Source organism: Gadus macrocephalus, chromosome 1 (genome assembly GCF_031168955.1).
Source record: "Gadus macrocephalus chromosome 1, ASM3116895v1".
Lineage (NCBI taxonomy): Eukaryota > Metazoa > Chordata > Actinopteri > Gadiformes > Gadidae > Gadus > Gadus macrocephalus.
The window spans coordinates 2,529,713-2,556,312 of NC_082382.1; the positions used below are offsets into that span (position 1 = coordinate 2,529,713).

General features: G+C 44.6%; 1 protein-coding gene across 2 annotated transcripts; it reads left to right on the plus strand.

The window, feature by feature from the left end:
- The first annotated feature begins 829 nt into the window (after nt 1–829).
- On the plus strand, nt 830–24,787 carry si:ch73-267c23.10 (serine incorporator 3). Of its 2 annotated transcripts, none has more exons than XM_060062325.1 (10): nt 830–1,492; nt 3,241–3,402; nt 4,510–4,703; nt 6,244–6,323; nt 6,656–6,793; nt 8,752–8,921; nt 9,020–9,110; nt 9,427–9,587; nt 22,877–23,110; nt 23,683–23,824. In XM_060062325.1, the coding sequence occupies exons 1-10, from the start codon at nt 1,454–1,456 to the stop codon at nt 23,686–23,688; spliced, it is 1,275 nt and encodes a 424-aa protein (XP_059918308.1). In that variant the 5' UTR covers nt 830–1,453; the 3' UTR covers nt 23,689–23,824. The 2 variants fall into 2 exon arrangements, with proteins under 2 accessions (XP_059918308.1, XP_059918301.1); XM_060062318.1 differs by having other exon boundaries at nt 847–1,492; nt 9,427–9,628; nt 23,683–24,787.
- Nucleotides 24,788–26,600: the final 1,813 nt, after the last annotated feature.

Here is a 26,600-nt window from a genome sequence, read left to right on the forward strand (position 1 = left end):
AGCTGTCAGGGTTGCTAGGTGACAGGAGCAGCGCGTGGTCACGCAAGTGAAAGGGCGGTAACTGTTTGTTACGTAAACCAGAAATGCTTTATGTCCATGGCTAGACCGTCCCATTTCTTCGGCCTTCGGAGTGTCCTTCGCGGTCTACGAAGGCCGCATCCTTCGAAGGACGCGGTCTACGAAGGATGCGTCCTATGAATTGGGACACAGCCTATTACTGCAATACAAGTAAATCATTTTTTTATGAACTAACGAACCATGGGGGTTATGGGTTATGAGGTTTGACAACTTGAGAACCACTGAAATACACGACACACACCACTAGAGGGAAGAAACAACACGCTTATGTATTTTCTATGCTGACGCTGTAACAAAATGTAGAAATTATTATTACAAACGCTCACACAATAATTATTATATTTGGTTGTGACATCGTTACAACAGTGTTACATAAACTGTTGGCATCAGATACACCATTTGGACCATAGGCTAATCAAATACATAACCAATTAAAAAGTGATTATTTTAGAATAATAACAGTCCAATGTGTGATTAGCAGATCTTGGTGGTAGTAGCAGATCTTGGTGGTAGTAGCAAGAATCAAGAGTACCAAGAATTTAAGCAACGTGTGTGTGTGTGTGTGTGTGTGTGTGTGTGTGTGTGTGTGTGTGTGTGTGTGTGTGTGTGTGTGTGTGTGTGTGTGTGTGTGTGTGTGTGTGTGTGTGTGTGTGTGCGCGCGCGCATGCATGTGTTTGTGTGCCTGTATTCATGCGCAAGTGGATCACGCAGTGTGATCCAGATGCCACGGGCACCAGCCTTCCGAGGTGCAAAGCGAACCGTTTGTCTTTGTGATTGGGTCATGAAATTGGCTATTCGTTATTTATTGTTAGCTACATTAGCCTCTTAGCAAACCAGCCCGAAAACAAAAAACAAAACTTAACATTGTATTGCACGCATTAATTGGTGACCGGAATAAAGCAGCAATATAAAACGTTAAAATTACCAACGTGGTACAAATACCAAGAAAATATATCTCTTTACGGGCGCAACCATTTTTGTTGAGATGAAGACAAAAAGGGGGCGGTGCCTCCGAGAAATGCCGCAAGAAAGCTGGGAGATTTCCCGACTTGCCCCTCGGAAGGCTGGCGTCCGAGGAATCTGGAACACACCAGTTAGTGCGTAATGACATCAATCGACGCCTGGAGGAGTGATTGACAGTTGGACTGAAGAGAAACAGTGACAGACAGCAGCAAGCATCCAGCTGAGTGCATATCTCATCACTATCCGTGAGACCTCATACATTCAGATATACCAGATATTTGGATAAAGCATCTCATTCTCGTGGTTTAGCCACACGGTTGTAAACCCAACCTGGAGGGCAAGATAAGGAACGGGGTTTACTCCAGTAAGAGAAGGACTTCATTCTGCGCTCCAGTGCGCTGACTCCACGGGGATGGCAGCTGTACTGGCAGCTCTCTCATGCGCTAGCTGGGTGAGTCAAAGCAGTCAAAGTATTGAATATGATCTCATGTTGTGTTTCATCTTCCCATTGGCCAGGTTTCTGCTATTATTGTGCTGTAGGCTACTAGCCGTGCGTCATGGCGCAATAGGAGCGGTGGCGCGCAGTCCAACTGGGTCAAAGTGTGTGAAGATCACCTCTATGCGCACCACTAGTGCGTCTCAAGAGTCACATTTGTTGGATAGGTTCTCCGTGATGTGTGATACCGGTTCTTTACGCGCTGTTCCTCCCGTTAGCAGCCGGCTGGGTTGTGTTTGTCTTTTGGTTGTCTAAAGGGCATAAGGCCATGACCGACATGACACCGACAGACATGTCAAAAGAAGTCACTTTGGTAGGCCTGTCTCATGACGCCAAACGAGAACGCACTCAACACACGTGTTGACCAAAGATTCCCCCTGATGCACAGGTCCTCCGCGTCCACGTGATCAATGGATTAACGTGGTGTCCTGCTGGAGCCTAATAGGCTTCCAGCACTCCTGCATCCTAGAGGCTGAAAGGAATAACAGGATCAACCTGAATGGATGGCATATTATAATTAGATAAAGTTTTTCTTATTCTATAATCCTTATTATGAAAACAGTGATGTATGCTACAACTGAGATTCATAGTAGGGCTTTTAAAATGGTATTTTTCTAATTATTTCACTCAGCTCAATAATTAAACTCAATACAAATCTTTGTTTTGTTGATGGAAACATTTAACTGAATTATTTTCGACAAAAATGAACGATGAATTCAAGTGAAATAAAAAGTTGAGCTGCTCAAAGCGACAGGTGTGTTGTGGGCCGGTAGGCTGCTTGGTGGCTGTTATCGTGTTGACCTACTGGCTTCCTTAAGCCTGTCTGCCTGTCTGCCTGTCTTTCTGTCGTTCTGTCGTTCTGTCTTCCATTTTCTCTTCCTAACATTCAGCTGCACACCCCCACATATAACTACGTAGGATTATTTTGGGATAGGGTTTATTTTATATAAAAATACATCTTTATACATTTAGATCTGAAACTATAAGTGTGATATCAGTGTGATGAACGTGGAGCATCAGGCCCGTGTCATGTGATGGTCGAGGCCTGGGGAGGTGAGGTGGAGGAAGGACCCACCAAACACACAGGAATAGAAAAAGCAATATGTTCTCATCAGTCATATTTTATAAAAGGGAGATTATTACTTTATATAATTGTTTATCAATATTTTCCTTTTTCGGTATTCAAACATAATGGACAAGTGAAGGTCCAAACCTACAAGACATCTAGTGTTTGTGTATGTGTGTGTGTGTGTGTCTGTGTGGGTGTGTGTTTGAGTGTGTGTTTGTGTTTGCGTATGTTTGTGTGTGTTTGGCAGATGGCACTATGCATTTTGTTTGCACTTAAGTGAAACCAGGGTTTTTCTCTGAAGCCTCAGTCAGGTGTCTATGGTACAGGCTTGTACCACAGACCAACGCGTGTTGGTAAGGTCCCCCTCTTCACCACAAACAGACCATCAGTCCTATCCGTTTGAAACTCTCAACAGACAGTTAGTCGGTCACGTCTGGCCCAACAGGCAAAGCATAGCGTTGTCATCCAGCAGCTGCACACTGCTTAGAGTTCACTGCTTAGAGTTTGTGCGTGCGTGCGTGCGTGTGTGTGTGTGTGAGGCCGCCTGTGGGAGGCTGTGTGCCTAGTGTACGAGGCTGTGTTTGTGACCTGTGTGCCAGCCGTCTAGTGACCTCAGCCCTCTCTGCCCGGCCAGGTGCCCTGCCTGTGCAGCAGTGCCTCCTGCCTGGTGTGCAGCTGCTGCCCCAACAGCAGGACCTCCACGGTGACCCGGGTCATCTACGCCTCCATCCTGCTGCTGGGCACCGTGGTGGCCTGCATCATGCTGGCCCCCGGCGTGGACCAGCAGCTCAGACGGGTCAGGAAGAAGCGCTCTGTGACTCTGTCCGTCTGTCTATCTGTCTGTCTGTCAGTCTGACTACCTGTCTGTCTGACTACCTGTCTGTCTACCTGTCTGTCTGACTGTCTATCTGTCTGTCTGTCTCTCTGTCTGTCTGTCTGACTACCTGTCTGTCTGACTACATGTCTGTCCGTCTGTCTGATTACCTGTCTGTCTGTCTGTCTGTCTGTCTGTCTGTCTGTCTGTCTGTCTGTCTGTCTACCCATCTGACTGTCGCTCAGTCTGCCTGTCTGTCTGTCTACCTGTCTGTCTGACTGTCTGTCTGTCTCTCTGTCTGTCTGTCTGTCGGTCTGTCTGTCTGTCTGTGACTACCTGAGTGTCTGACTACATGTCTGTATGTCTGTCTGACTACCTGTCTGTCTGTCTGGCTGTCTGTCTACCCATCTGACTGTCGCTCAGTCTGCCTGTCTGGCTATGTGTCTACCTGTCTGTCTGTCTGTCTGTCTGTCTGTCTGTCTGTCTGTCTGTCTGTCTGTGTGTGTGTCTGTCTGTCTGTCTGTCTGTCTGTCTGTCTGTCTGTCTGTCTGTCTGTCTGTCTGTCTGTCTGTCTGTCTGTCTGTCTGTCTGTTTGTCTGTCTGTCTGTCTACCCATCTGTCTGTCTCTCAGTAGGCCTGTCTGGCTATCTGTCTACCTTTCTGTCTGTCTACCTGTCCATCTGTCTGTCTGACTACCTGTCTGCCTATCTGTCTATCTATCTTCCTGTCTGTCTGTTTCTCTGTCTGCCTGTCTGGCTGTGTGTATGACTTGCCTGTCTGTCTGTCTCTGTGTATTCTCTGTCTGTAATGATGCATCAGCTGGCTTTGCAGACCATGTGACTCTGATCAAGCAGGATGAATCAGGAGGCCTGGGTAACCGAAGCTAAACCTTATTGAGGCCATCCCTCTAACTCAATGTTCTCACATGCAATAACGTGTGCGTACGTTTACGTGTGTGTATGTGTGAGTGTGTGTGCTTGTGCTTTTGTGCGTTTGTTTTTGTGTGTGTGTCTGCGTTGTGTGCGTGTCTGCCTTGTGTGTGTGTCTGCCTCGTGTGTGTGTGTGTGTGTGTGTCTCTGGCGGCGGTAGGTCCCTGGGCTGTGTGAGGGTGGGGCGGGCCCCTCGGCCCCGGGCCTCGGGGGCCCGCTGAGGTGTGACCTGCTGGTGGGCTACAAGGCGGTGTACCGCGTGTGCTTCGGCATGAGCCTGTTCTTTCTGCTGTTCGCCCTGCTCACCTTCAACATCAAGAGCAGCCGGGACGGCCGCGCCGCGCTGCACAACGGGTAGGGCCTACTGGAGCCGCGTAGATTAGAGTACCTGTGCCTCACAGCATATTAAAGTGTATAAATGCGACCCATAAGGAACAGTTCAGGATAACATTAATATCCTAAACCAAAAGCACAAGGCCACGTCTGGACCGCTGCAGTCTGCGGGCGGACAGACGCACAGTAATAGCTTTGGATCTCTGTGTCCTGAGAAGACAGGAGTCTTACAAAAAGCGAGCAGAGAATTGCCTGCTCCATTAGAAACAAAATGATTTTATTTCATTTCTGATTCCGATTCTTTCATTCAAACATTGTATTTAAGAGGCTACTTCTTACATTTTTGTGTCTTCCTGCAGCCCCCTGAGAAGATGTGAACCTCTCCCTGGTCACTTTGGACGCATAGCTCAAACCTAGTGTAGAATGTAGGAGTATTCTATTGTCTCTCTGTGTTCACAATTCTTAGTATCGTGACAGGCCAGTGCCTCTCCAAATGATACAAGGTGTTATTTCCAACAATCCTCCATTTGTTTATTTCCTTACAAGGACGAAACAAAGGTCCCAGGCCTTCTAGGTCAAAGCCAGGGTCATGTACCTTATGAAGGGAGGGACTGCATCTGTTCCTTTGTGATTCATGCTTTCTTTTGTATTATCCTCGCCCTGGAGTGAGAAGAGGGATCAACAGCTAAGGAGCACGTCTGGAGACTGCTCCTACCACCTTCACTATAGATTATTCAACCTAAATCTGTCCCTTGCTGAATTACATCCTGCAATAATCCATATATTCGATCCTCTGATCCGACCTCAAGAATTACTACTATGACGAAAATACACAACGCAGAGTCCATACGAACAGCTTAGAAATAAGAAATACGTACCCTGATCTCTCTCTCTCTCTCTCTCTCTCTCTCTCTCTCTCTCTCTCTCTCTCTCTCTCTCTCTCTCTCTCTCTCTCTCTCTCTCTCTCTCTCTCTCTCTCTCCTCTCTCTCTCTCTCTCTCTCTCTCTCTCTCTCTCTCTCTCTCTCTCTCTCTCTCTCTCTCTCTCTCTCTCTCTCTCTCTCTCTCTCTCTCTCTCTCTCTCTCTCTCTCTCTCTCTCTCTCTCTCTCTCTCTCTCTCTATCATTAGGTACTCTTCTACAGTATACAGGCCAACTTCCATGTATTTGTGAGATGCTTACGCTTATATGAAGCTACGCTGACTAAATCTCCTCAATCAATAGGACTTCCATCAACACGGAAGTTAGTTGTAGTTAGTTTGAGGGGGCTGCTCTTGAGCTGACAGAAGCATTCTGATCCTCTGCCTCCCTGGGTCTGACCGGACTGTGGGAACATGTCCGCATGAGTCTGATCAACTCGGTTAAATCGATTATCTTTCTTGCATGAATACTAACTCTTCAAACCTGTGTGGTGTGGATGAATCCTTTAATGTGCAAATGTCTCACATTAGGTCAGATTGGACACAGCTGAAACATCCTCAGTGGTGTGGCCTGGAAAAGATGTCACTATGTTCTGTTAGTCTGTAGTGTCAAAAATGAATCGTTTTCTCTGTGCTCCTCCCAGGTTTTGGTTCTTTAAGATCGCTGCCATCGTGGCTCTCATAGTCGGTGCCTTTTACATTCCTGATGGGGCTTTCACTAGAAGTAAGGAATCAGATTCTGGAAGAAAGAAAAATGTTTCAGTCATTATTCAGTTACACTTTATTAGAAAAGGTCATCAAAGATTCATATTTCCCAGGCTCTTTTTTCCTTTTTTGCAGACACAAATACAACCTTATTTCTTGAAAAACTTCATTTTATATATTTTTCTTTAAACAAGTGCTTCTGTGTGTATCCTCAGTGTGTACATTGCATTTGTTAAAACTAAATACATTGAAATTACCTCAAGATTAAAATGACACATATGAACATATTTGGTATTAAATGTGTGGTGCCTCAGTTTGCTGTCTTATTGGTTGGTATTCCTCTACTCGTAGCGTGGTTTGCAGTGGGCACATCGGGAGCGTTCTTCTTCATTCTCATCCAGCTGGTGCTGCTGGTGGACTTTGCCCACTCCTGGAACGAGGCCTGGGTGGACAGGATGGAGACGGGGAACCCCAGGGGCTGGTACGCAGGTCAGCCCCCCCCCCCAGTACAGACCACAGGGTCACCGTTCATAGGAACGAGTGTTGCACATTTGTAGTGGCTGAGATTGATTGTTAGATTATATTCAAGATTATATTATTATTATTATTATTATTCTGAGTCTTGGATGTATTGTAGATTTGTATGTATGGGTTTGGATTTAAAACTCTTAGCTCGAGGCTTGAGATAGACATGGGACCCAAACAAAGTGGACCTCACACCGCTTTTCTCTCTCTCTCTCTCTCTCTCTCTCTCTCTCTCTCTCTCTCTCTCTCTCTCTCTCTCTCTCTCTCTCTCTCTCTCTCCTTCTCTCTCAGTGTGTGTGTCTCTGATCGGTCCATTTGGTTTAATGGAGGAGGATCATCAGAATACTCTCATGCAGTGTGTACCAAGCATCTCCAGAGAGACAGTAGGTCTCTCTGGGGACCCCCTATCGGTCTCAGTGGGTCTCTCTCTTTGTAACAGACTTGTAATAACAAGTCTGTTACTAAGACTTGTTGTTACAAGTCATAGTAACAACAGTTATACCAAAGGACCAAAGTAATCTGCTCGGTTAAGACGGTGGGGCACGGTATCAGACTCTGAGGGAAGGCTCGCTATCTTAACGCCTTTCACTTGGAGAGAGGTAGGGATTCATCTCCAGGGCTAGGAGAATGTATGTAACGGCATCTTAAATGAACTAATATCAAAGTAAACAAGGTTGTATATTTTATATTATTATTAGGATAAACTTTTCAAGACATGTGTCACCATTAATCCAGCAGTGCTTTTGTTTCCCAGTGGTTCAAAGGAGGTCGTACAATGGTTTCCGCACTGTGGTTTCCGCACTGTGGTTTCAGGGCTGGTTTAGACTTGCTGTAGCACCAAGCGTAAGCTTATGCGACCTGCTGTGTCCTGTGTGCAGACTGCTGCAGCATTACGCGGCGAGAGCGCCTGATAGTTGAGGTCTCCACTTGGGGCAGACCACAGTAACATCCGATCCGGAAATCGTGCAAAAGCACCTGTATTGCGTCGTCATGTAAATAAACAACATAGAGACCAGTGTTGTTTTTGGCAGGCATTTTAGATTTAGTTTTAGTCTTAGTCTTTTTGACGAAATGCTTCTTAGTTTTAGTCCCATTTTAGTCATTTCTATCTTTGAAAGTTTTAGTCTAGTTTTAGTCTGACGAAAACTCAAAAGGTTTTAGTCTAGTTTTAGTCCGACGAAAACTCGTCGGACTGTCGCACTCGTCGCACACGGCACACTCGTGTGTGCCGTGTGCGTGCAGGCGCAGCTGCGCGCGAGCGAGGCTTTTAGTGTGTGATGGGGGCGTGACTGTTAGGACAAGCAGCTGGCTCCATTTCTCCATTTCTTTTCCGCATATTATAGTTGGCGGGAAAAAAGCATGTTTTGAAACTTTGTTCGTCCACTCACTAACAATTTAGTCTCGTCTAGTTCTCGTCTGACGAAAATGTCTACATTTTTCGTCACATTTTAGTCTTTATATGGCTTTGGTGACGTTCGTCTTAGTCTCATTTTCGTCATGGAAAAAAGGGGTCTGACGACGTCATTTTCGTTTTCGTCTTGCCTGACGAAAACAACACTGATAGAGACGATGGTAGAGGAAGAACTGAACGTTTTACTACTTTTAAGACGGTGGCAGAAAAATTCTGCCACCGTCTTAAAGTGTTATCATACACGTGTGGGAAATTGCAGACGGGGTCTGACAGTCTCTCCTCTAAACTTTCCGCCATGCTAATTATAACTTCCCAGACTCTGACCTCGTGGTCACTGTTTAATCTCTCCATCGTCCCCAACTTTCGTGTCAGTATTGCATTTTGCGGACGTGTGCGTCAACGTGCGTGACCGACGCACCAAACGGTCGCAGAATACACATGGCAGCCATGATCCGTACACGTGCGCGTTGTCTGGCTAGTTCACATGGCTCTGCCCCGTGTGTCCCTGCAGCGCTGCTTGGGGTGACGCTCTTCAACTACGTCATGTCCCTGGTGGCTGTGGCGCTGTTCTACTCCTACTACACCAAGCCGGACGACTGCACTATCAACAAGTTCTTCATCAGCTTCAACCTGTGTCTCTGCCTCGTGGCGTCAGTCCTCTCTGTGGTTCCCAGGGTGCAGGTACGCAGTCTGACCTCCGTGTAGATCCTGATGAACTGGTTCATAACACTGTGGTACGGTTTATAAACGCATCCCTACTTCCTCTCTTGTGTTCCCAGGAGTCTCAACCGCGGTCTGGTCTCCTTCAGTCGTCCATCATCACCCTGTACACCATGTTTCTGACCTGGTCGGCCATGACTAACGAACCTGGTGAGGAGCAGCACACACACACACTCGCACACTCACACACCAACACACTAACACACACACACTCAAACACACACAAACACAAACACTTTCACACACACATAAATATACAAATACGCATACACACCCAGACAAATACGCAGTCACACACCAACACACACACACATACACACACAACACACCTTCAGATCATTCACTAATCAGGCCCACAACAGAACTTGTGTGAAGCTGCTTACATAATGTATTTCGTCTTTCTTGGTGGCTTATCAGACGAAGCGTGTTTATTGAACCAAGGGTCCGTTCCCTCTGCCCCTCCCAGACCCCGTCTGTAACCCGGGCCTGCTCAGCATCTTCCAGCAGATTGCGGCCCCCAGCACAGCCCCCCTGGAGCTGGAGAACCAGACGTCGGTGATCATCGTGGGCACGGAGGAGCCCGTCCTCACCGCCCCCCACCTGCAGTGGTGGGACGGCCAGAGCGTGGTGGGTCTGGCCATCTTCATCCTCTGCATCCTCTACTCCAGGTAGGGACGTCCAACCCCCCCTGGGCCCTGTAGCCATGGGTGGATCCATAAGTATATGTGTGGTATATATATATATATATATATATATATATTAGGGCTGCTCGAAAAAATCATATTATTTTGGTAAATATTGAAATCCCGATTATTCAAACGAGTTTGAAAACATGATGTATTTATTCAGCATGTCTCTCCCAAAAATACTTTGTAACTGAGAACTTTGAAATTTCGCCTTAAAGAAATACACAAAATGGTCAAAAAGAAATGTTCAAATCTAAAATAAAGTAGGGATGGGCACGAGTAGTAAATTCCAAACTCGAGTGATCGAAGGAATTCCTCGAGGATCAATCGAGTACTCGTTTAATCAAATCTATTTTTAGAATGCAACGCATCTGCAGCAGAAATAGGCCTGATGATTAAAGGCAATATTACCAACCAAACATGTAATGCTTATTCTCCATCAAAACAGTCAGAGTTATCAGAGTATTCATTATTTATTATTGCAAACGTTCAAAACACATTTTACTTACAAAAATAAATATACGTCTCACAATTTAAATCACATCGAACCTGTAACAGTTTAAAAAAAACAAAAACGAAACAAGTAGCCTAACCATTGCAAATAATTTAAAGCTGCAAATTAAACGGCAGCAAATGTACTATGGAAATACTCAGCGTTGTGATCTTCTCTACACGGCCGGGATTAAAGCTGCGTCTTGCGGCGGTGAAAATAGCCGACACACTTGGTTGCTGCGGGTCTGCTTTCCCGAACTCACCGTTGTGTTTCAGGAGCATATGTTGCCGCATAGTACTTTCTGGTAGCTCGATTTCACTTGGCATATTTTACATTTCACCTTATGATCTCCTATTTCTTTAAAGTATTTCAATTCTTCGCTGCGCTTTGCTTTAACCGCCATCTCTTAACTTTTTGAATTCTGGCGTGCCTGCACACGGCACGGAATGCGCCACACAGAAATGGATACATTTATTTTGCTTTGTGCCCACGGCATGCGTTAGTGACAGCTGTCACACTAAATTTGTACCGGCTGCCAAATTTGTACCGGGCGCGTCATCCATACGTCATCCACTCCAAATCTGCCTGGCAACAGATGATCGCTTCGTCCGTTGCCTGGCAACGGACGATCGCGTCGAATGACGTGAACATTCGCGAACCTTCTATCTAGCGATCCGTTATCTGTATTGTGCTATTTCGTCCTTGACCTGCTTTAAACACTGAGTTTACTTGCTAAATTTGATTAAACAATTAAATACAATACAAATATAAAGTAAAAACAAGTGTTATCTGTAATGATATCAACATCAGTTATTAGTCACACGGAGCATGCGCAGTTGGATTGGCGCGCTGCATGTGGATGTATGTTCCGGGTTAAGAATGTGACAAGGCGGGTTAATGTTACCTCATGGATGGGTCATGAATATAAAGCCCTTCTCTTCAAGATACATCTTGTGTTTATTAAGGAACCCACAAAACATTACATTATCTAGCGATCCGTTAACTGTATTATGTTATTTCGTCTTTGGCAACATGAGCGCAAATGTTTTTTTAAACCTGCCCGGCAACGGACGACGCGATCATCTGCTGACAGGCAGGTTTGGAATGGATTACGTATGGATGACGCGCCCGGTACAAATTTGGCAGCCGGTACAAATTTAGTGTGACAGGGCCGACAGAAAATTGATACATTTGCTTCAGAAAACTTTGTGTGTGTATATGCAAACTCGAGTTTGCCTGTCCACCAACCGAGTTCATTTGTAACGAGGAGTACTCGAGTAATCGATTCCTCACGCCCATCCCTAGTATCCAGCTGTTCGTATTCTTCAAAACATAATTTTTTTAAATAAAATCGATTACATTAGTTTTGTGATCGTTTGACGCTAAAATCGAAATTCGATTAATCGCCCAGCCCAAATATATAAATAAATGTATGTATGTATGTATGTATGTATGTATGTATGTATGTATGTATGTATGTATGTATGTGTGTGTGTGTGTGTGTGTATTGTTACGGTGTCCAACAAACATAAAATCAACACCCTTTGGACAACCGAACATAAAGGCAGACGACAGGGTTTTTGGGGAAAACGATGCTTTATGGTTGACAATGATCGTAAGGTTTCCCACAAGTGAAACCAGTAACAGCAAACCAAAAAAAAAACGTCGGCCAAAAAAGGCCTAGGCGATTACCACATAACAGAAAGGGAAAAATGCAAAGGAAAAACCACACGCTAACTGCCTGGGAGGTTCAGCTTATCTAGCTTCCGTGCCCGACAGCGGACAAAATAAAATAGTGGAAACTATATAGCTACGCTTGCTCTTACCTTAACGTGCAGAAAGTAACCACCAAGAGCAACAACAAATATGATTTTTTTAACAGAATTGACAAAAGGTACAAGTGTGCCAGCGTCTGTGCTCAGAGGAGAGAGAGTGAGCCGCCATCTTCCACTTGGCTTAATATGTGTGGGGGCGGCGCCAACAATCAGGGCGAGCCAAACAGCAACCTGCAGCCACAATGCTCCGCCTCCAGGAGGGGATTGAAATGATTGAGTGCAGGAGGCAAAAGCAAGACATCAGTGCAAAGCAAACAAAAACAGCACAAGACCCAGCACTACCACGTAACAGTATATATATGTATATATTTGTGGGTATATATGTATGTATATATTAGGGGTGTAACGGTACACGTATTTGAACCGAACCGTCACGGTACAGGCACTTCGGTGCGGTTACAGAGGTGTACCGCGGTCCGTAAATGTGGCGTACATAGCGTTAATATGGCGAATGTAAAGGCTTGTTTTGCGGTGCGGAACTTAAAACTTGAAGTCGGAGTTCCCCCCGGACCGTTTAGCCTTATTAGGCTCGGCTCGCACGTGCGTGAACTCGTAGTAGCAGTAGCAGAGCGCGATCGCGACTGTGTGTGGATTGATGTCTACTAGCGAACTGAGAGCGAACTGCATGGCGAGCGACAACAGAAAACCGGAGCTTGAAGATGCCCCCCTGTCATTTAAATCCCAAGTGTGGGAGAACTTTGGATTCCAGGTTAATTATCACAATGGGGAAAGACGAGTGGACAAGTCGAAAGCTGTGTGCAGACGTTGTTCAACAGCGATCGTCTATCTATGCAAATGGAAACACATCGAACTTGCACAAATTTTCGCCCCCGGTACAATTTTAACGTGACGGCACCATCCAGGTGTTACTGTCACCGCTGCAAAATGAAAAAAAGTTGTTCAAATCGTTCAAACCCAGCTCCCTACACTATTTAATCAACCCCTACACCTGTCTGGGAATTCAGAACGGGCAAATGCCATCACCAGGTCTATTGGTGTTTTCATTGCCTCTGACCTACGAGAGGCAATGAAAACACCAATAGATTATAAAATACATAAGCTGTAATTTAAGTTAAGGCTGCAGTTGCACTTTTATTTAATGATTGATTATATTTATGAGAACTTCAGAGCTTTAGAGAGCTGCAGGAATATGTTACAAACTCTTTGTTTACATACCAGCTTAAAGAGCCTAGACTGAGCATTAAAACTGGATTTTTCATTAATTTTATGTTAAGGTTATTGGAGAATTGCATCATTTTATTTGTATGTTTCATACTGACAGCTAAAACTGTTGTGTTTAATTCGTTACTAATTAAACTTATGTTCGTTCTGTCAAGCAATCCGTTTTTTCACCATAACTATGAACCGAACCGTCCTGTACCGTACCGTGACTTCAAAACCGAGGTACGTACCGAACCGTGACTGTTGTGTACCGTTACACCCCTAGTATATATATATACATATATATATATATATATATATGAATAGATATATATATATATGAATATATATATTGTGGCATCCCGCCACTTAAACCTCGGCCCGGGCGGGTCCGAGGTGGGGTGATTGACGGCGTATACCGCCGCCACCCACTGAGTGGTGACGAAGAGCATCACTCTCTCCCCAATCAGCGAGATTGGGGGACACCTGGCCGAAAGCCGAGGAGCCATTTTAAGAGGAGCACGAGGACTGACATTTGGGCAGACAAGGAACGGGAGCGAGGAAGGAGGAAGCGCTCGGGTCCGCGAGCGGGTCTGCGAGCGGGTCTGCGAGTGGCTAGAGGCCCACGGAGGCCCTAGAGACCGCGAGTGTAATGTATTGTCACAGATATATGCAATAAATGCCGAATGAGGCTTTAACCCTCACTGCCAAGCGTGGTTTATGCTTGGAACCCGGCGACATCGAGGACCGGGTTGCCACACATGGTGGAGGATGCGGGCAGTGAAGAACCCACTGCAACGCCTTGTTAAGGTGCGAACACACCAAGCGCGTACCTCGCGTACCATGTACGTGCGTAACGCAGCGAAAATGTTGCTTGACCATTTTGTGTCAAAAATGGTCAGATACGCGCGTACGCATACGCGCGTATCTGACCATTTAAGGAGTCCGAGGATTAAGGAGTCCGAGGAAGGAAACCCAAACACCGCCGTGTTTGGATGGATGATAGAGCTTGGATCGGGTTAGATTAAATAATCTCGGATATAAATAACAATAATCGGGTTAAATAACTTCACATGGTGTGTCTGGTGTGTTTCCAGCATTCGTAGTGTTGATCAGCAGAGAAATAGTCCGCCAAGACGTTGAGGTTGCTTAGCAATCAGAGACTCTGTCCATGCAAGTGAACGGAGCGTTCACTCTTCGTCATAACTATCAAACCAAACATCCTTCACATTCACCGAGCGAACATTATGAGAGTAAAATGCACATTTCTCGCTAGAAATGTTTCCATAAACGCATTTAATGGCGTAACTATGTTACTATTTCCACTCAGAATAAAGAAAGTTGCCGGCCGTGGCTGCCATGGACATGGCTGCTCTGGAGTCCGAGGTAGGAAACCCAAACGTCGCCGTGTTTGGGTGATAGAGTTTAGATCGGGTTAGATTAAATAATCTCGGATATAAATAACAATAATCGGGTTAAATAACTTCACATGGTGTGTCTGGTGTGTTTCCAGCATTCGTAGTGTTGATCAGCAGATATATAGTCCGCCAAGACGTTGAGGTTGCTTAGTAACCAGAGACTCTGTCCATGCAAGTGAACGGAGCGTTCCCTCTTCGTCATAACTATCAAACCAAACATCCTTCACATTCACCGAGCGAACATTATGAAAGTAAAATGCACATTTCTCGCTAAAAATGTTTCCATAAAAGCATTTAATGGCGTAACTATGTTACTATTTCCACACAGAATAAAGAAAGATGTCGGCCGTATGCTTCTGTCCAAGCTCACTACTCTCTGCCAGTGACGTCGGGTCAAGCTCAACGCTGATTGGCTATTGCGGCGCGTATGACCGTAAAAAGTAAAAATTTTTGAACTCCTCGCGTACATGTACGCGCGTATATGTACGCGCGTATATGTGCGCGCGTATATATACGCGCGTATATGTACGCGCCTCATACGCCCCTACAGCGAGTAAAATGTTGCTTGGTACGCATGATACGCGTGTACGCACCTCATACGCGCGTACACCCATGCTTCCCTATGGAAAAATTGCCGATTTTATACGCGTGGTACGCAGGTGACGCGTTTGGTGTGGCCGTACCTTTAGAGTACCCCACCAATCCGGAACGCAGAACCCGGACGGGACAGACGCCGCCGCCGCCGCAAGAGACACCGCCGCCGCCGCGAGAGACGCCGCCGCCGCAGCGAGAGACGCCGCCGCAGCGAGAGACGCCACTGCCGCAGCAAGAGACGCCGCCGCCGCAGCGAGAGACGCCGCTGCCGCAGCGAGAGACGCCGCTGCCGCAGCGAGAGACGGCGCAGCCGGAGACGAGGCTGCAGGAGACGAGGCCGCCGGAGACGAGGCCGCCGGAGACGAGGCCGCCGGAGACGAGGCCGCCGCGGCAAGAGATGCAGTCGCCGCCGCGGCAAGAGATGCGGCAGCCGACACTGCAAGGGACGCCGCCGCCAGGGACGCCGTCGCGGCAAGAGATGCGGCAGCCGACACGGCAAGGGACGCCGTCGTGGCAAGAGATGCGGCAGCTGACGCCACCAGGGACGCCGCCGCCAGGGACGCCGCCGCCAGGGACGCCGCCGCCAGGGACGCCGTCGCCAGGAATGCCGCCGCCGCAGGTGACGCCCAATCACGACGAGATACCAGCCTGGGCGGGTCCCCTGTCTACCCGAGGCTTGGACAAAGGGTGGAGGAGGGTGGCATCCCGCCACTTAAACCTCGGCCCGGGCGGGTCCGAGGTGGGGTGATTGACGGCGTGTACCGCCGCCACCCACTGAGTGGCGACGAAGAGCATCACTCTCTCCCCAATCAGCGAGATTGGGGGACAACTGGCCGAAAGCCGACGAGCAATTTTAAGAGGAGCACGAGGACTGACATTTGGGCAGACAAGGAACGGGAGCGAGGAAGGAGGAAGCGCTCGGGTCCGCGAGCGGCTAGAGGCCCACGGAGGCCCTAGAGACCGCGAGTGTAATGTATTGTCTCAGATATATGCAATAAATGCCGAATGAGGCTTTAACCCTCACTGACAAGCCTGGTTTATACGTGGAACCCGGCTCATTGGGAGAACGGGGTGCCACAATATGTATGTATGTATGCATACACACTACAGTCTTCCCTAGTGAAGATAAATGTTTATAAATGTATTCTCTCGCTCTCGCTCTCGCTCTCGCTCTCTCTCTCATATTTATATATATATATATAGCTGTGCCTGTCTTAAAGGGGCAGTAGGTAAGCATCAAGAGCTATCATTTCTTAGATTTCAGCGTATATCTAAGGTTAGAGACTGCTTTGTGTATTTTCGTCATAGTAGTAATTCTTGAAGTGGAAATCAAGGCAACTTGACAGGTTGGATCAGAGGGTCTATTTACTTATTTATTGCAGGATGTAATACAGCAACGTACAGACACGGGTGGAACTATGGTGTAGGTCGGTGAGGAGCAGTCTCCAGACGTGCTCCTTGGCTGTTGTTCCCTCCTCTCACTGAACCAAAGGTTGGGGGGCGAGTATTACACAAAAGCGTGAATAACTAAAAATAAATAAAGAACAGATGCCGTGCCTCCCTTGGTAAGGTACATGACCCTGGCTAGCTTCCAGAAGGCCTGGGATCTGCCATTTGGTTTGTCTTCTTGCAGGGACATAAACAAATCGAGGATTGTTGGAAATAACACCTGGTATCAGTTGGAGAGGCACTGGCCTGTCCCCACACTAAGAAATTTGAGTGTGTTTTGTTAGGATTGCCAGGATGTAATACAGCTATGCTCAATCCTCTGTGATATTATCTGTTCTAGCTGACTGCCTGCCTCTGTACGACACCATTTCCATTTTTATTTTACCAGGAATTATCCCATTGAGATTCAGTATTTCTTTTACAAGGGAGTCCTGGCCAAGATAGCAGCATATAGTTCAACATAAAATATACATTAAAAAGCAGACAACATACAACAAAAAAAAGACAATTGGCAATTTAAAATCATCTCAACATGATCACCAGCAACGTTCAATATTTGCACATGTGCCTTTAGTACTCAAATAGTCCATTATCATAGTTTTAAAGTGTTTCAATATTGGAATGCAGCCTTATTTTAGATGACTCTGCAGTTTATGCCAGGATGTGGGTGCAAAAACTTTAAAAGCACTCACCGAAGAAAGTTTGTGTTCGGGGAATGTCGTACATGATTTGCCCATATGATCGAAGATTAATTCCTGGTGGTGACTTTAGTCAGGAGAGAACATATGTAAGGCGGGTGTTCAAATGATGTGGCCTTATAAAGAAAAATATACCAATGCTCCATTGATTATGCAAAGAAAGCCAACCAACACGTTCATACAAGCTACAGTGATGAGTACGAAATCCAGAATTTGTTACTAATCTTAGTGCTGCATGGTATACTGAATCCTGCATTTTCAGAGAAGATTGATTGGCATGCATGTATAAAATATCACCATAATCCAGTATTGAGAGAAAAGTTACTTGGATAAGTATTTTTCTCAAACTAAAAGGGAAACAGCAGTTACGTTTTTTTGTTTGACACTCTTGGTTTCTTCTAAGAAGAAACCAAGATATTTGTAGACTGGAACTCGTTCAATTACTCTCTTATCTAGTGTAACGATCTGACAAATATTGTCTGTTTTCCTTGATTTTGAGAAGCACGCAATTTTACTTTTGTCAGAGTTTAGTACAAGTCTCAATTTGTGGATATTCTCCTGAATAGTATTACAGTTATTCTCAGTCGCTTTGGTACATTTCTCAGATCAGAATTGAAATTCGCAAAACTATCTGTTCAATCTTCACATCATTGTGTCACTTGTGCACATCAAAAAAACAGTTTCTCATTTCTTTGAACAAGATGCAAAAGCTTTGGTACATTCATGCAAATGATTATGTACAATTCTCTGTTCTTTCCTACATTATCAATTGCTTATGTCATGTTGATCAAAATGTATTGTAATGGGTCTCTATTGAATAGTCTCACCCCCACAACATTTAGGGATTAGTTCATTGCATAAGTCTTTACATGCAAAATGGTTGAACAAGTTGTCATAATATTTATTTTTTTATTTTTTTATTTTTTTATTAACCTTTATTTTTCCAGGAATATTCTCATTGAGATTCAAAATCTCTTTTTCAAGAGAGTCCTGGCCAAGAAGGCAGCATGCAAACATTTAAAGTTTCACATTAAAAGCAACAAAAACACAAAATATGTCAAGCATATTTCTATACATTTCCATTAGACTTTTTTTCTAAATCTGTCCTGAATTGGTAAATTGGTACCAGGTGAATCTTGACCCTCTCTAAAGAAGGGAAATGTGTGAAGTGTTAGATCAACCAACGATCAACCAGTTTACTGAAATAGCTCAAAGGTATATCACCTGAACCATGAACTGGCAAGTATATAATGTATATAGCTGGAGCACAACACAATGTTACATTGTCTGACAATGGAAGGACAAGGAATTGGACAGGGTCGACAGCCAGAGAAAAGAAGAAGAGGAAGAGGAGTGAGGCTGCGTGAGAATAAGAATTTGTGTCCCAACAGACAGGAACGTCAGGAGGTGTAGGAAGACTGCACTGTAATTCCTACAGCAATCCATGTACAGTTTACCCTAAGGAGACTTTCCTATGTTCACATTTCTAGCAATGACATGGTCTGTCAACAAATTACAGCACAAACAGTCAAAGCGTAAATGTGAATCTTGTCCAGTCTCTTGCAATCAATCTCCCACATACACTAAGGTGTAACTTCAAAACTTCAGCCATAGTTTACATCAGAACATCCCTCCAGAGTACACCGTTATATTGAAAACATGACTTAGCAATTTGACTGTCTTATCCGTACACAATGACACAAGGACTTGTCATTGTGATGGCACTGACATGTTCATTGACACAGATATTTACTTTTGCGAAACAAACTAAGGATTTTGAGCAAGAGACTGGCTTTTGAAATGAAATCCATGGTGTTTTGCTATTTCTACGAATTGTTTTGAGAAATGCACTTACTGTTTTGCAAATTTCAATTCTGATCTGAGAAATGTACCAAAGCGACTGAGAAAAACTGTAAAAGCAGATTGCAGTTATTTTGTGGCACTTGCCAACGATGAGGCAGAGCAATACAAACCGGTGTCATCCGCATAAAAATGACACTTTGCTTTTGTTACATTGTGACACATGTCATTTATATAAATAGTAAATAAAATGGAACCCAAAATGAACCCCTGGGGGACACCATTTTGTATAAGTAAGGAGTTTGAGGACACACCATCAACCTGAACACTTTGTGTTCGGCCCCTCAAGTAGTTGGCAAACCATTTGACAGCTTTTAAAGACATTCCAATATCCACCAATCTCTGATACAGGACAGAGTGGTCAACTGTGTCAAATGCCTTTGACAGATCTAAGAATAGTGCAGCACAATATTCTTTAGAATCAATTGCACATATGAAATCATTTAACACTTTCATAGTGGCAGTGACAGTGCTGTGTTTGTTACGAAAACCTGACTGCAAATCATTTAAGACGTTATTTGTTGCTAAATAATCTTTCAACTGGACACTTATAAGCCCTTCTAAAACCTTGGCTAAAACAGATAGTTTAGATATTGGCCTATAATTATTTGGATTTGATCGGTCCCCCTTTAATAATGGAGTGACATTTGCAGATTTCTATACACAAAGTACTTCTCCAGTTTAAATTGTCAAGTTCAAAATGTGTGTCAAAGGTTCTGCAATATGTTCAGCATCAGTTTTTAAAAAGCATGGATCCAACCCATCAGGACCAGAGGATTTCTTTGCATTTAAATTTATAAGAGCATCATTTATCTCCTGTGTTGTAGTAGGGACAAGATCAAAATCGAAAAGTGCATTATTCCTAGACCAAGGATAAAACGTCTTGTCTCATCTGCTGTTTTGTTGCATGCTCAAACAACAAACCAGAAGATATAAAGTGCTGGTTCGGGGAATCTAGCATACTATATTTTTTTCATTAAACTTAAGTGCATTTGGCAGCACATTATCCCCAGTACCTAAGTTGGGACAGTGATTTTATAACTTTCCAAAATTTAGAAGGGTTATGTGAACTGTCACATATTTCATTTAAATAAAAATCTGATTTAGCTTTACGTATTTGAGATACACATTTGTTCTTCCACGTCCACATCAATGTGAAGTAGACTGAACCGCGACAAGGAGGAGAAAGGGATTGTTGCCAGGCAGCGCTTAGGCACCTCCGCCTCCGGCGGTGGTCCCTCAGCGGGGCTCAAGCGGGAGACATTCGCCGCCAACAATCCCTTTCTCCTCCATGTCGTGGTTCATGTTCTTGAGGGAGTCAAAGCCAAAGTTCCTTCCCCCCAATTCATTCTCAACCTTGGCTGAGATAACCCCCACTACGAGTCTCGTTGGCGCCATAACACCAAAAGCAGAACGGTTATCCAAATAACAAGGAAGTGTACAACACTTGCGTTACAGTCCTGGAGCTCTATATCTAAATAATATCATATAATACATAGATATCTATATCATATAATACATATTATCACGGCCAAAAGCTGTGTGCGCCTCTAGACGATATTATGAATCACAAACGACTTTGTCGGGTTCTGCGACGTCTCTGGTTCTTCCACTTTCACATCAATCTGAAGTAGACTGAACCGCACGCTGCCTGCTGCCGGCTGCCCGCTGCCGGGCGATGGTGCCTCGCGGCAACTGGCAGCATGTCGCAGTTCATGTACTTCAGTGAGTCAAAGCCAAAGTTCCTTTCCCCCAATTCCTTCTCAACCATGGCTCAGATAACCCCCACTACAGTCTCGTTGTGTAAATACAAGAGACGTCAAAGAACCGACAAGAAACACTTGCGTTACAGTGTGTGTATTCACACACACACATGTGGCGCTCGCACGGTCGAGTCTCATTGGCGGGCCAACGTCTCTGGGCGGGCCAGGCAGAGTAAGGGGAGGAGCTTAGATGCTTTATGATGACATAAATAAAGACATTCCAAATCAGCTCGCTTGAGCCTCCATTTTTTCAAAGGCGAGCAGAACAGCTAGTGCTCGTTTTACACCAAACACAAGTTTTAGCCACTGGGGGACCATAGGCAGGCTAGGAGAACTCATATTCATGTTAGAAAACCTCATAAAGTGAGATTTTCATGCCATGGGACCTTTAAGAAAGCTTCTTCAAAGAATGATTTAAGATTTCTTCTTACTATAATACGCAGTTTACATTTAGATAACCTATCTCTCACAACAGCAATAACACAGTGGTCGCTCAAGTACTCCCAGTTTAAGTCACCCAGTAAAACCAGTTTGGTATAGTTAATAGATGACAAACAATCAGGCAATGAGGACAATGTATCCTTTGGTGCAGAAGGAGGTCTATAACATCCCATAACTGTCAAAACAAAATTCTGCGATTACTACATTTTCAATACTAACAGTTCGAATTGTTTAGGCACAGACTTAGAGAATTGTAGTATTGCCTGAAAACAATTTACATAGATCGCCACTCCTTCACCTTTAGCACGGCGTTCAGTACGAAATATATTATACCCATCCATATAAGTATAGCTATCAGGAGTGGATCTACCCAGGGCCGCCGGACTGGGGGTGTAAGGTGGACAGGCTTGGGGGGACCCAAGGCAGAGGGGGGGCCCATGGCTCCTGCCCCTAGTGGCAGGAGCCCCACATTGCGCTCAGTGGCCACATGCTGCTAGGTCACGTCTCGCAGGGTAGCTGGAGTGGCACTACGGCTGATGGTGGAGTGCAGGCCAGGAAGTAGATGATGGAACACACAGGCTGTAGCTGGCGGAGACCCAAGCTGTAGCTGGAGAAGACCCAGGCTCGCTGGTAGCTGGCAGAGATCCAGGCAAAACGCCACACTCCTAGTCCACAAAACAGTAGGCCTATGCTGCTGTTCCGGGCTAAAGACAAACTCCACAGCAGCAGATGGTTTGTAGCAGTAGACTGGTTCAGGCAAAGCACATCGAGTAGGTCTCGAAAACAGTTTAGTCCATAAGTTGTGGAGTTAACCACAATATTTCAGTGGCTTACACCAAACTTTGTTGAAAGGCAAACAATTTGTTTGAGAGGATGTTAAAATCTGTTAAAAAACATGTTAAAACAGAACAAAGGACAGACTGCCATCTTGGAAGTGGACGATGACATTTCTGACCAATCAGGGCATGCCTGTTAATTACAGGTGTGTGTATGCAACACTTGTAATTTCCTCACATACTCAGTGAGGAAACTTAGGAAGGAACAGAGTGAATTAGGAGGAATCTTTTTTTGTGGGCTGTTTATTTTCAAAATGTTCTGCTCTCATTCTTAACAACTCTCTACTCAATCCTCTAAAGCCACAATGTGTGTTTTTAAAACTTCATGATCTATGACTCAAGCATGAGCGGCCCCTGCCCGGCAGGGAGAGACGCTAGAGACTACCCCACCCCAGTGGTCCTCCTCATCCCTCCCCCAGTGGTCCTCCTCATCCCTCCAGCTCCTAAACGGAGCTCATCCCTCCTCAGAGTGGACAGTGGGAGCTCCCTGCTGCCCTAGCCCCCCCGCGCTCCTCCCAGTGGACAATGGGAGCCGGGCGTGCGTTATGTCCAGATAACACAAAGATAAATGAATCAGGCATTTTAGCTGTGATTCCTGGCATGTAGAGATGAATAGGACCTTCATAAAATGGAGTTCCCTCCATTTGGTGGACCTTACCTTCTGTCCCTCACCCTCCTGCAGCATCCGCTCCTCCAACACCAGCCAGGTGAACAAGCTGACCATGGCGTCCAGGGACTCGGCCGTGCTGGCGGAGAGCGAGGGCAGGGCGGGCGAGCTGTCGGGGGAGGAGGGGGAGGGTCCGCGGCGCGTGCGGGACAACGAACAGGACCTGGTGCAGTACAGCTACTCCTTCTTCCACTTCATGCTGCTGCTGGCCTCGCTCTACATCATGATGACACTCACCAACTGGTACAGGTCAGTGGGGCCGCGCGGAGACACACACTGCATACACACACATGCCTAAACACACACACGTGCACACATAGACAGACCAACACACACAAACGCACATGCACACACACACAAACCAACACACACACATGCACACACGGACACACTGGCTGGGAAGTGACTTAATGTGGACCCCAGACTTTTTGATAACGTTGAGGTACTTTTGTGTCCTAGGACCCACTAAATGTTTCACGTTGTCTTTTTTACCATGTCACAAAAAGTGAGACCATTAACATATTGTTCTGCTTTAAAGTGTTTCTCTTTTCTTCTTCTTCGAATATGTCGACACATATTAGTGATCAATTAAAACTGATTTGATGTATTTTTGATAAAAAAATATATTTAAAGATAGTTTGTGCCCATCCTACAACCCATCTGGGTCTCACCTCTGACCCACAGTTTGAATGCCACTCTTAGTCCAATCCTAACCTTTCGTGAGGAAGATTAGGAATGCCTTCATTTTGAGTGTCTGTGGCTCCTTAATCATGAGTCATTAGGGGTCGTTAAACCTGGATGTTCCTTGTTTGTGGCGCCAGCCCTGACGCAGAGTACACCGCCTTGACCAGCAAGTGGCCCACGGTGTGGGTGAAGATCTCCTCCAGCTGGGTGTGTCTGGCCATCTACACCTGGACGCTGGTGGCCCCCCTGGTCCTGTCCAACCGAGACTTCAGCTGAGGCTGCTCTGATCGCCATGTTTGTTATTGTCCTGGTTTGGACATCTCAGAGTCAGCGTTGTCATCGTTCTGCTTCTTCGTTTGTCATATCCTTGAGCCTCAGTATAAGCCATAAAGAGAGAGATATATTTTTAAAGAGTTTATCAAAACCAAAGGTCCACTCCAATATCTGGGAGCTGATCGTAGGGTAAAGTACTCGTTTATGACCATGTTGTGTGTTTAAATGACCTATTCTAAAAGGGTCTGAGCTTTGTGTTGCTTACTTCAGTGTCTAACTGTCTAAAAACCGATTACATTGCATCACAGCAATAAAACCACACCTTATTTTCATATGGACCTGTAGCAGTTTACAACATGAATATTGTCAACCAGCCAGTCAGTCTGATAAGCATGCTTAATAGAGCTGTATGCTGTGCCATTCAGTGCCTTAGATGTTCTAAAAACAAGTGTCGAACGGAAATGTTGTGTAATTCATAATATAGATATTAGATACAATTATCTTAAAATATTTTAGGGTTTTTTGAAGGGTTTGTAAAGTACCAAGACATAATTCACCATTATGTACTCTAATAATATTAAAGATTATATAATACAATTAATACCATAACTTAACATCTTCAACTTGAACCATAATAGAATATTGTTCATATTCCAATTGTAACGGGAATATAAACTAATAGTATGATCCTAAAATACATATAATTAATCCAAAAGATTTTAATATGATTACAAAAACCTCTAAAATAACCATGGTTTGTGCTTCCAACTTGAATTATATGAAACGTTGATAAAAAAATGCCTTTACTTGCCTTGCATGCATTTGCTGTATTAGTTTATGCTGTTGGATATATCAAATGCTGCGGTTGACCTTTACACCATATTGCATTAAACCAATGTAATTCATTTATTTTTCATGGAAATGCTTATCTCAGCTTTTTGAAAGAATAAAGATGACTTTGGTTACTTATTCAAATTTTGTCCTTACTCGACCGCAAACGTCAGTGATTTTGTAGTTTCCTCTGCATAGACAGGATGGAGCTGTCACGTTAAAATTGTACCGGGGGCGAAAATTGTACCGGCCTACGTCATCGTTTGTTTACATCCTGACAACCTGCCCGGCAACAGACGACGAGATGCAGAAAACATGTTTCCAAACGACGAAATAACATAATACAGATAGCGGATCGCTATCTGTATTATGATAGATAGCGATAACACTTGTTTTTACTTTATATTTGTATTGTATTTAATTGTTTAATCGAAACAATAAAAAAAATTGCCCGCGAAACGGGCGATCGCGTCAAATGACAAATGTTTTGCCCGCGAAACGGGCGATCGCGTCAAATGACGTAGGAGGGTTCTTGAAACATAATACAGATAACGGATCGCTAGAAAACACTTGTTTTTACTTTATATTTGCATTGTATTGAATTGTTTAATCGAATTTAGCTAGTAAACTGAGTGTTTTAAGCAGGTTTCATAGTCTAGAATGTTCAAGAACCTTCCTACGTGATTTGACGCGTCATTTGACGCGATCGCCCGTTTCGCGGTCAATTTTCTTTATTGTTTCGATTAAACAATTAAATAATATACAAATATAAAGTAAAAACAAGTGTTATCGCTATATATCATAATTCAGATGGCGATCCGCTATCTGTATTATGTTATTTCGTCGTTTGGAAACATGTTTTCTGCATCGCGTCGTCTGTTGCAGGGCAGGTTGTCAGGTTGTCAGGATGTAAACAAACGATGACGTAGGCCGGTACAATTTTCGCCCCCGGTACAATTTTAACGTGACAGAGCCACTAAATCTGATACACCAGACGTCAGATTAGCTTTCATTAGCAAATTTATGTTTATGTTAACCGGCCAGTGGGTTAGTATAACATACAATGTGTTTTCTGTGACATCCCTTACAGATATAAACAGGGGAGTTGGAATCTCCCTGTGATAGGCTGTTGCTCTTACAAGGCTGAATGCAACGTTCAGATGGAATGGGGCTGGTTCCTTTATAATCACATGGATTAAAGTTCTCCGTCGCTACGACGGATTTCCGTCATTTGGAGTTCACAGAGGCCACTTCACATCTCCGATAACGTCGGGACAAATTTACAAACAGGCGTCATTTGGATAAACTAATCGCATATTAAGGATCTAAATAGGTACTTTCTCGCATAAAAAAATATTAAAACTTAAGAAAGTGATGTATTAACAGCACTGAAGCGAGAATTAAAACAGCTTTTAGCAGCTTTACCGCTACCGCTGCCGCGAAATGCATTCTGGGAAACTTGCATACTGTATACTGCGGTATACATTCAGTATGCAGTATACAGTACATACTGCGCAGTATGTAGTCGGCAGTACGGTAGTTGTTTCGAACATGGACATACTACACGCGTGTATTATGTCGTCATACGTCAACGCCGGTAAAATTGTCAAATTATATAGTGAGTATTTAAAAGGTCTACCGTTAAAATTGACTGAAAACACAAGCATTTTAATGTACATCCCGATTATATATTAAATATATATTAAATATATTATATACAAATGTATATATATACACACCATTTTCGCGCCACATCTTACGTCTCTTTGTTGTGTTAGTGTTGAGTGTCAGAGCGAAAGTTAAGCTAGTATGAACTCCCTTATAATGATTGACGGCTCTGATGTATCGGATATTGATAAAACACAAAAAAATAAATGGAGATGGGCATGGCTGACGGAAACGGGGAACGATGGCAAGCCTTACGGTTCATGGTGCAAAAAAATATGAGACA